This window comes from Nelusetta ayraudi, unplaced genomic scaffold, assembly GCF_046127955.1.
Source record: "Nelusetta ayraudi isolate G7.1 ecotype Tasmania unplaced genomic scaffold, CSIRO-AGI_Nayr_v1 ptg000026l, whole genome shotgun sequence".
NCBI classification, from domain to species: domain Eukaryota; kingdom Metazoa; phylum Chordata; class Actinopteri; order Tetraodontiformes; family Monacanthidae; genus Nelusetta; species Nelusetta ayraudi.
This window is the reverse complement of record NW_027466076.1, coordinates 4,271,729-4,282,060: the sequence shown is the minus strand read 5'-3', so window position 1 is coordinate 4,282,060 and position 10,332 is coordinate 4,271,729. Positions and strand designations below refer to the sequence as shown.

The following is a 10,332-nucleotide window of genomic DNA, read 5'->3' as shown; positions in this document are numbered from 1 at the left end:
CACTGGAAACATGGTGAAATACAGCTATTTTACAACTAAATATTATCTCTTCAAGTTCGGCCGCATGTGGGCCCCGGGCCATAGAGTTTTCCCCATGCCTGCACACTTTATTGTTAGAAAAAGAACACCGACCGTTTTCCCCATAAAAAGGGACATTTAAAAGTTCGTAGTTTGGTTTAATTGATCATTTTAATTAGACGCTTGAATGTGGGGAAAACACATTCTTTAAAAGTCGATGAAACCCCAGGAAAGAAACGTCAGCGATGGAGGGAGAGGTCTCTCTCTCTCTCTCTCTCTCGCTCTCTCTCTCTCTCTCTCTCTCTCTCTCTCTCTCTCTGACTCACTCCGCCTGTTCTCGGATCAGATCTCTGGAGCGCTTCCTCGCCTCCTCGCTCTCCCTCCTCCTCCCCGAGTATCGACCGCGTCTCCGGGTCCTCGCCAGCCTCACGGCGGCCGAACCCGTCGCCTCGCCGTCCGGCCGTGGAAGCGCTGCTCCTCTGCTCCTCCGGTCCTCCGGTCCTCCAGCTCCTCTCCACCTCCCAGCCCGAAGTTAGCGGGCAAACACCGGGAACTTTACCGCGGCCAAGCCTCTGACAGGTCAGACACGAGTCTCTCCCGGCAATATGGTTTACAATAATAATAATAATGATGATGATGATGATGATGATGATGATGATGATGATGATGATGATAATCAGTGAGTCTGTCGAAGACACGTTGGTTCAAGAATATTTATTTTTTTTCCTCAATTGAACGGCGAGGATGTGATTCATGTTTTTGTGTTTGTTTTATCACGAGTTCTGCCGTCTGTGCCTGTGATTCATATGTCACTGTTTGACTTCAATTCGCTTGGATCGTTTTCATTTCTGGATCAACTTAGAAAAGATTTTCATGAACCATGAACGATTTAAAAAAAAATAAATATATATATGTATATATATTGCCCTTAAAAGCCGTCACATCCTTATCGTCATACCTGATTCATTTTGATTGCAAGAAATATATCTTAGTCAAGTGGTGAGTAACTTTCTCCGTCTGTGACGTTGAGCAACAGAGCATGGTAGGGGGGGGCTTAAAGGTTATATATTACGTCTAAATTAGGTTGATATATGATATATAATATTTATTAGATTAGATTAATGGGACAAATATTACCAGATGTTGATTTAATGTCCTGTAAATATTGAACTATGTTATTAAGACTGATAATATACCGATATATATATATTTTTGTGTGTATGTACTGTATATATATATGTATGTACTGTGTATATATATATTTATATATATATATTTATATATGTATATATATATATATATATATATATATATATATATATATATATATATATACATATATATATATATATACATATATATATATATATATATGTATTTGTGTGTGTATGAACATATAGTACATATGTATATACAGAAAGAGAGAGAGAGAGTAAGTGAGGAGGATGATATTGTTGGACGTGGCTGCTGGGTGACACGCTCACCTCGCACAGAAGGAGATCAGCAGGGCACAGTTGTTTCGTTCTGCTCGACCAAAACAAAAAAAAAAAACCCGCCTTCGCTTGCAACTGAGCTCATCGGCCCTGTGCATCTCCATTTACCATGAACTCAGCCCCTGGAGCGCCCGTGTTGCAATGCATCATCATGTGGTCATCTATTTTCTCGCAATCGCCCTCCAAAAATATGGACGCTCGTGTGATTAAGCAAACTCGCGAATCTTTCGCAAGGTTCTTCGCGCTGCGACGTAGCTCAGTGCCCTGTGAGGTCTCTTCTTCATCATTTCTGCATCATTTTACTGCAAACGCGCAGAAAATCCAACGTGCGGTCGGTCTGACTATGTCTCTTATCACATTAGGCTGGATTGTTTCCTGGATATTATTTTCCTGTGCCTGTGTATACTCACGCATGTCCACCGCAGTGGGTAATATGCACCGTGTACAATATTGTAAAACTGCTGCAGAACTCATCAGTGGATGGTCAATGAATTGTCTTTACGTCGTAGATATCAGCAGCTTTCCTACTTCAGCATCATCTGTTCTACATGGTGGGAGGTGATTCTGATTTTAATGTGATGGTCAAATATTTATATGAGCCAACGCCTTGTTTGGGCTCGGACCTCCGCTCCTCGTGTAGAAAGTGTCAGGGAAACGTATGAACCTCGGGCTTGATGTCTGCTCATCACGTGGACTGACTGCAAAGTCCTTCAGCAAAACATTTCTGCATGAAGGTGTTGTTTTGAGACTTTCTCTGTCGAAACTTCTACGTCCGAACCATTGCCTTGAACAATACCAAGCCACTTGGAAGCGTTTCCCCTGGCAGCAGAGCCGATGGCAGTTATCATTTTGCATTGGGCCATGTGTGAAGCTGCGCTTGCATGGTCACGACACGCAGGTGTGGATCAACACGTTTTTCTAAGAAAGGCTTTCTAGGGATTTTATTGATAGAGACGACACGCTCTCTCTCTCTCGTGTGTGTGTGTGTGTGTGTGTGTGTGTGTGTGTGTTTTACCATATAGAGTTCCTTGTAAGTTATAGAGATACGGAAATATGGCGAGGTCTGCCCGTACATACATACATACATACATACATACAGCAGATGCTAGAAGTCAGTCATTAAAAAGATCACACGATTTAGCAGATTTTTGTAAAGGAACAAGACTGAGGTCTTTTTCCTCACAAACACCTTCAGATGTGTTGGTCAGAGAAACACACATTCATTTACTTACTAGCCATGATAAAGTGGGCTATCGTTTATTATTTTTCTTTATAAGGAAAAAGAAATGTGTGTACTGAGACTCCACCGGTTGAGAACCACTGATTTCTACCAGTTTGAGGGGGGAAAAAAATCCTATGTAGTGCAGTGTATCATGGTTCATCCACCACAGAACAAGAAGGTACCAAGCCGCTTATGTATTTCATTTCTCCCCCTCCGCAGGCACTCATCTGACCTCCCTTCCCTTCTTCCTCCTCCCCTCATCCTCCAGCCGCCGACGTCGGTGGAACGTTTAAATCCCGTCTGAACATCCGGGGCTAATCTGATTACATTAGACGTCTCCTGCCATGCGCCTCGGTCAATGACGGCCAAGATGGAGACGCCCTTCTACCACGACGACTCCTTCGGCCACGCCGCCGACTACGAGCGCTACCCCGTCAACAAGATGCTGATGAGCAAGAAGGCCATGGCTGCGGCGGTGGCAGCGGCCGCGGCGGTGGGCAGCGGCCACCAGTTCGGCAGCGGGGGTCCGGCACTGGGAGGACGGGGCGGAAACCCCAACGGTATGGCCCTCAATGGCAGCGGTCCCCTGATGACATCAGCAGGCCCTGCCACCGCCGCCGACATGAACCTGCTGAAGCTGGCGTCCCCCGACCTGGAGCACCTGATCATCCAGTCCAACCAGGGCCTGGTCACCACCAGCCCCGTGTCCAGCGGCACCTCGCCCCTCTTCTACCGCAATCAGGCCACCAACGAGCAGGAGGGCTTCGCCGACGGCTTCGTCAAGGCTTTGGCCGACCTCCACAAGCAGAACCAGCTGGTGGGTGGCCCCATGTCGCCGCCCACCTCAGCACCCTACCAGAGGAACCTGATGCCGGCGGGCGACGTGCCCGTCTACACCAACCTAGGCAGCTACAACCCGGGCCAGATGGCATACCCGGGTGCGCCAATGGGGTATGTCGGCCACGGCGGAGGTCCCCAGCAGCAGCAGCACCACCACCACCATGCCAGAGTCCTGGACACCCCTCAGACCGTCCCTGAGGTACCGCACCCACACCCGGCGGTGGAGCCCGGCTCGCCGCCCTCCCTCTCGCCCATCGACCTGGAGACGCAGGAGCGCATCAAGGCCGAACGCAAAAAGCTGCGCAACCGGATCGCCGCGTCCAAGTGCCGCAAGCGCAAGCTGGAGCGGATTTCGAGGCTGGAGGACAAGGTGAAGGCCCTCAAGAACCAGAACTCGGACCTGGCCTCCACGGCGGCCATGCTGCGGGAGCAGGTGGCCCAGCTCAAGCAGAAGGTCATGAGCCATGTCACCAACGGGTGCCAGATCACGGTCGGCTCGGCCTCTGCGGTAGCTGCCGGTAAATCCCGAGAGGTGGCGGCTGGAAGGGAGGAGTCGGCCAGGTGCTGAGGGGAAGCAGAGGGAAGGGATTCGAGGAAAAACAAGCCCTGGGTTCCTCCTCAGTTTTTGCTCCGTCTGTCTGTGTGAGCAGAGAAGGAGTCTTCGATGTTGACTCCCAAGGACGGAGAGATTTTGAACGGGGCTGGAGGACCCCATGGCACCCCTGCAGAACCCTAGGGCCCCCCCCCCGGAGGACCCTGTGGCAACCCCTGCCGAACCCCGGGGGCCCCCCTGGAGGACCCTGTGGCACCTCTCTGAAGAACCCCCTGAGAACCCCAGGGCGCCCCCTTGAGGACTCCACGGTCCCCCCCTTGGAGAACCCCGTGGTCCCCCTGGAGGAACCCGTGGCCCGCGATTCCATCCCAAGACTGCAGGTTGGGAAACCCAGACTGGAGATCTAGAGCACTTCAACTACTGTGTTGGTTATTCTAAGAAAGGCTCTCAAGGGAATTTATTGATAGAGACGACTCTTTCAATCTCTCTCAGTTTGTGTGCGTGTATGTGTGTGCGTGTATGTGTGTGCGTGCGCAAGTGTGTGTGTGTGTGTGAAAACAGGACAGGACACAATCAAAGGAAAGCTGACTATATTTTATGGACAGGTTTCAGTTGCCAGTATATCAAAAGAGATTTTGCACAGCAGTCTGACTCGCGGATTACAGTAATCTTTACTATTCTCACCGCATCTTTTCTCAATAGATATACTGTGCCAAAAAGAGTGATTATTTTAATATTGTTTAAATTATTTTCAACCAATTGCTTTTTTAAATGTATGATTTAAACGTTGTTGGTTGGGTTCAGTGTAAAGTTTGTCTTTTTTTTATCAGGAAAGGTCGGGGAAGATTATATATTAGAACAATGAACTGTTGCATAAAGTGAGTAAACAGAAAATTGCAGTGTGCTTTTTCCTTTTCATGGTTTTCTTGAGGACACGACTCGATGTTCTCCAGAAGACGACTTTGCTAACACTGCAGTTTGTTTCGTGACCTGATTTTTGTAATTCTATTTTTGTCAACTGTGTGTTTAAACTGAAAATCTTTATCTCAAAGGAGGTTTATTGAGATGTGTTTGGATGACTTCAACTTCCTTTTCTCTTCAAAACAAAGGCACAGCTGTTTTGAATTTATTATGGAACTATGCTTCCTTGTCCTTGTTTTTCCCCTGTGAATTCTGTGTTCTGACCAGGAAACACAGTTCTCTGGAATTATAAATGAAGTTAATATTTAATTTCTGTTCCGACACACAATTGAAAAGAAAACACGTCTGAACAAAAGGGAAACAAAATGTGAGTGGAGAATCATTTACTGTTTGTCAGCATTCCTTTTCTACAGCAGCACGACTTTTTCTAAGAACAAATGAGCTGTATTGTTTATTCAAATTTAATAGCAAATTGTGTCATTCAGATATAATGGAAGGCATCTTCAGTATTTTAATCACTACGTAAAAAAAAAGATATTTTCAAAGGAATTTTTAAAGAGTTAAAAGCTAAATGTATAATTTCATAAAACAAAACAAAGGGAGTTCATTTTATTTCTATCGATGCATCATTATGCCAAGGATGTGCAAAAGCGCATTGCATCCAATCATTTAGATGCTACTTATTAGTTCTGTATAATTAAGAAATTACTTTGTTAATTTGACCATATTTTTTGAGCTAATTAGCCGTCAGTAAATTTTCAATGGTTTTACATTTCAATGTTTTGGGGTTTTTGTTTCTTTTGCATGTCGAGTCTTGGTAAGAAAAACCTTTACAACTGATTTAAATCCCTTCTTCATATAACAACATTTCACAGTGAATTCCATGGGTTGTACAAACACACTGAGAGGTTTCAAGAAGGTTTGGCTCCGAGTCCCTGAGGTCCTTGGTGAATCAGGTGAACAAGTCTTTGAGATGAATCAAATGGGTTATTTTCTTAAAACAATTGCAAGTTAGAGAAAGCACCAACAATTCTTGTTATTTGTAATATTCCCATATGCTGGTTTAACAGCAAGTCAATCATCTTTTTTTTTTTAAAGCATTATATGTTGTGTCAGTTGAAAGCCTAAAATTGCTCAAACACAATCTTCAGGCATATTTTTTCTTACTTTTTTTTTTTTTTTTTTAAACCAAGATATTCCTCCCTCATCTTGGACTTTACTGTCAGGTCAGCATTCTGCATAATGTTAACATTCATTAACTATTGTATTAGATGTAAAAATCAAAAAACATATCTTGAAATAAAACGGCTCAATGCGCTTTTGAGAACTGTGTCAAAGTCTTCACTTATCAATGAACATGAACATTAAAGACGCTGTGGAAATTAAATGAAAAACATTTGGATTTTTAATAATGCTGGTAACAGTTGTGGAGTATTTATATATTTTTTTTTGGAAATGAGCAAGAATTTGTCATTATTGATTCTATTTTTGTAAAAATGTTGTCTTCAATGTTGTGGGGAACCAAACGTATTGACTTTTTAAAATTGAATACTACTGCTTTTTTTTTTTGTCTTGTTCTTTTCTATTTATCTCCCTCAGACTGTTTTGCTGTGCTTTGAAACGTTTAAGTCAACATATCAGTGATGAAACCATCAAATGCCGCTGTTGACATTCCATTCGAGGAAGGGCTGAGTCAAAGACAGTCTTTTGCTGAACACTGTCACATTGCATACACTTGGGGGGGAGGGGGGGGGGCGATACTACGGTATATATATGCACCTTAAATGCCTTTCCTGATTTACTTTCCAAACTTAGGATGTGATCTCGAAACCTAAAGTCATTTTAGCAACGCAGCTACTCATACACGGTAATCGTAAACCAGCAAAAGACTAAACGGACATTGTGAAACTAAATACTAAGGATTTCTTGAGGGTAAATGTTTATTGTGAGTTATGCTACGTTAACAGTTCAGCCAGTGGCGAGACGGACCAAAATGTGAAACAACCGCATCAACAAAGCTAGAAAATATAGTAAACCAGGAGATTTTGGCGAGTATTGTGAAGTCAAAATGACTCTCTTTTTTTATATCGTGATAAAACATTATTATCACTCGCTGCGTTTCCATTGCGTTTTTTTCACAAAACAAAAGCGACATTTTGAAAATTTCGACAGAGTACAGTTGCAATTTGCAGGTGTTTCCATTTGGTTGTTATATTTTTCTCTTTGATGACTTGTAAAAAAATATTTCGTCATCTCCTCCGTCCAATCATTACGCGCCATTTTTACTTAAAGCGAACTGGACACGTGACCCCGTACGTGACGTCCGTTGACGTGTAAATGCGAAAAAAGTGTTTCCTTGATACTTTTGCGATATACCTCCATATGGACACGTCTGAAAAACCACCTCATAAGAGCATCAAAACCTTTTAGCAATATTTGAGAAGTTTTTTTTTTTCGAAGTTTAGGTGTTTCCATTCGCAGTTTTTTATTGCGATATTTAGGTTTTGCGCAATTCTAGGGGTAACGGAAACGCAGCTAATGATAATTTATGATGATTATGACCTAAAATCCTCGATCACCGCCAAGCAGGACCAATCAGATCAGATGTCACTGCTATTTAGTTGCTCTGTGGTCACATCACAGTTTCCCCAGCGTATGAGAAATAATCGCTGCCGTGCTCTTGAAGTGAAGACGCCTCCACTTATGGTAAAAAAAAAAAAAAAAAAAAACAGCAGCGACTGCTGCGTAAACAATCGCATTAGCAGCAGCAGCAGCAGCGAGAATCCGAGAGGTTTCTTCACTTGGTTCTGTCTCCAGAGCTCTTGAGGACAACATGCAGCTTCGAGCTTCTGCTTTGATGCTTTGACATTTGTTTTTTGTTTTTTTTGAAAGATCAGAGGGGGAGCAATTGCAGAAAAATAATGGGTGGATTTATTATTTTTTTTCTTTCTAAACCATTTGTCAGTAAAGTCTGTTAAGTCAACTTGGCTGAAATCTGTAATAAAAAGATATGAAAACATGTGATTATTTGAAAAAAGTTTAGTTTGTTGCCTATTTTTCATGATAAATTGTTTGAGCAACTCCACTGATGAGCGGATTCCTTTGACCAGCGTTGAAATTCAAGCATGAAATCACAAGTTTTGGGTGATCTGTAGGTGACATTGTAAGGATTATAATACATATTCCCATTATGAATTATAACGGAGCAGTGCACGTGCAGCGTGAGGGTGAACATTTTGGCGACTGCGCTAAAATAAGCTGCACTTGGGAGTTTTAAGACTGATTCTTAGCGCAATGCAAATGCATGCGGTGTCCAAAATCACCACTGCATTTCTCCTCTTTCACTCGTCAACTCGGCAATGACTCATCAAAAGTGATTTCTCTCAGTGAATCACAGCACAGCTGTACAAGTGCTACCGATGATTTTTGTTTATTTACTTGAACGGTATTTTCAGAACAGCGTTACCCAGTATGTGTACAACCTCCTGAATTCTATATTTGTCGTGTGCAAGTTGCAAAATCTGTAGTGAGTTTGTGGGTTCATCTCCATTAACATACAGTGCTGAGGTGAACCAGTGTCTCAGCAGATGGTAAAAGTAATGTCCACACACACACACACACACACACACACACACACACACACGCCAGGAGATTTCCACTGTACTTTACCTACATGACATTCTTACCCAGGGTTAATTGTTTTCCTTTCAATTCAAAACAGTTCATTTATTTCAAATGACATTCCCAGATCTCCACTGGACACAACTGTAACTCGCAGCCCGAAATTTTTAGTGTCATGCCTGTTTTGCTGTTGCGGTCGGAGCCAATTGAGTCACTGGCGTTAATGACAGTACTTTTGGAAATCCTTCAATGACAGATGAGACGGACTGTCATCAGTCAGATGCACACCGGTTGGTACACAGGGAAAACAGGTGCTGGAACACTTCAGTAAAACCTCTAATCACACCTTCAGATTTTTTTTTTTTTTTTTTTTTTCCAAACGACAAAAAGAAAGTGTTTACAACAGTTAGCGCTGCAATTTTTAAATGATACATTTTCAGTCTGAATGAAATATCCAGTGGTATACAATCATCTAATTGGCCAGCTTTGGCAAGATTATGTGGTTGTAGTTGAAAATCTGTCGCTTCAGAGTTTAATTCATTACTAGTTCAAAAGATATCTTTGGATATATGTGTAAAGAATCGTTTTACATATTGTTCTGTAGGGCCATATTGGCAACAACCTTCATACACGTTCAATTTCAAATTCTGTATGAAATGAATGTAATAAAAGAAAAACAATTAGGCTTTTTCTAGAGCAAAAAGGCCTAATAATGACAATATAGTCTCTTAATCTATTTCTACTCGATTAGTGTGAGACCTGAGAAACCTGGTTAGATGCACAAAGCTGATATCCTGGGAGTGGAGGGAGGATAATAGGCTCACATTCCTTTTAAAGCAATTTTTAAAAGCAATTTTGTGTAGCTGCGTTTCCAGGACAGTTTTTTCGCAAAATAAAATATATATTTTTTTTTTAACATTTCGACAAAGTACAATTGCGATTCGCGAGTGTTTCCATTGAATGGAACCACCTTCTGCCTTCCACCTACAGTCCAAAAAAGTGCGTTCTGCGATGAACCAGCCACTTATCCAAGGTGTCGCCCTACCTTCACCCCAGGACAGCCGGGACAGACTCTAGCAGAGTCCAGTAGCCCTGAGTGCAGGAGGAAGCGGGTGTGGAATGAATGAATACCATGAGGTTACCTTACCTAATGTAATGGTAACAATACAGAGGTAACAGAGTTGTAAAGACTTTGGTTTAGACCAAGTGAAAAGGTCAGGAAGCAGGAAGCAGCTATTACTTTTCTATTTCAAAGCCTTGTGAAAATCACTGAAGATGCAATTAACCCGTTTATGAGGTTGTTTTTTTCGTGAGGCGACAGCAGACTGTTAGCATTCGAGGCCCTTTCAGCCGCTGAAGAGCGTTCACCGTGATTTCAAGTCGAATCAGATCAAACCAAGGTAACGTGGAAAACAAGCTCGTGCTCGTTTGTTCAGTGGAAGACGAGCACACAAGGTTATAAGTGAAACCTCCAGGAGGAACCAAGTGATCCAACCAGCTGACCAGTCTCATGACTTTCGTCAGAATTTTGCCTCGGAAAAGCTTTGCATTGCTGTTTTTCCATATTCTGCTCCAGATGGAGTGACCCACTTACTAAGAGGGAGGGAGGAAGAGAGAGAGAGAGAGAGAGAGAGAGAGAGGGAGAGAGAGAGAGAGAGAGAGAG

At 43.0% G+C, this 10,332-nt stretch overlaps 1 protein-coding gene across 1 annotated transcript; it reads left to right on the top strand.

Annotated features, from left to right (window-relative positions):
* Positions 1-200: 200 nt before the first annotated feature.
* On the top strand, positions 201-6,221 carry june (JunE proto-oncogene, AP-1 transcription factor subunit). Its single transcript, XM_076029202.1, has 2 exons — positions 201-597; positions 2,953-6,221. Exon 2 carries the CDS (start codon positions 3,092-3,094, stop codon positions 4,139-4,141), a length of 1,050 nt encoding a protein of 349 aa, XP_075885317.1. The 5' UTR covers positions 201-597; positions 2,953-3,091; the 3' UTR covers positions 4,142-6,221.
* The last annotated feature ends 4,111 nt before the right edge of the window (positions 6,222-10,332 follow it).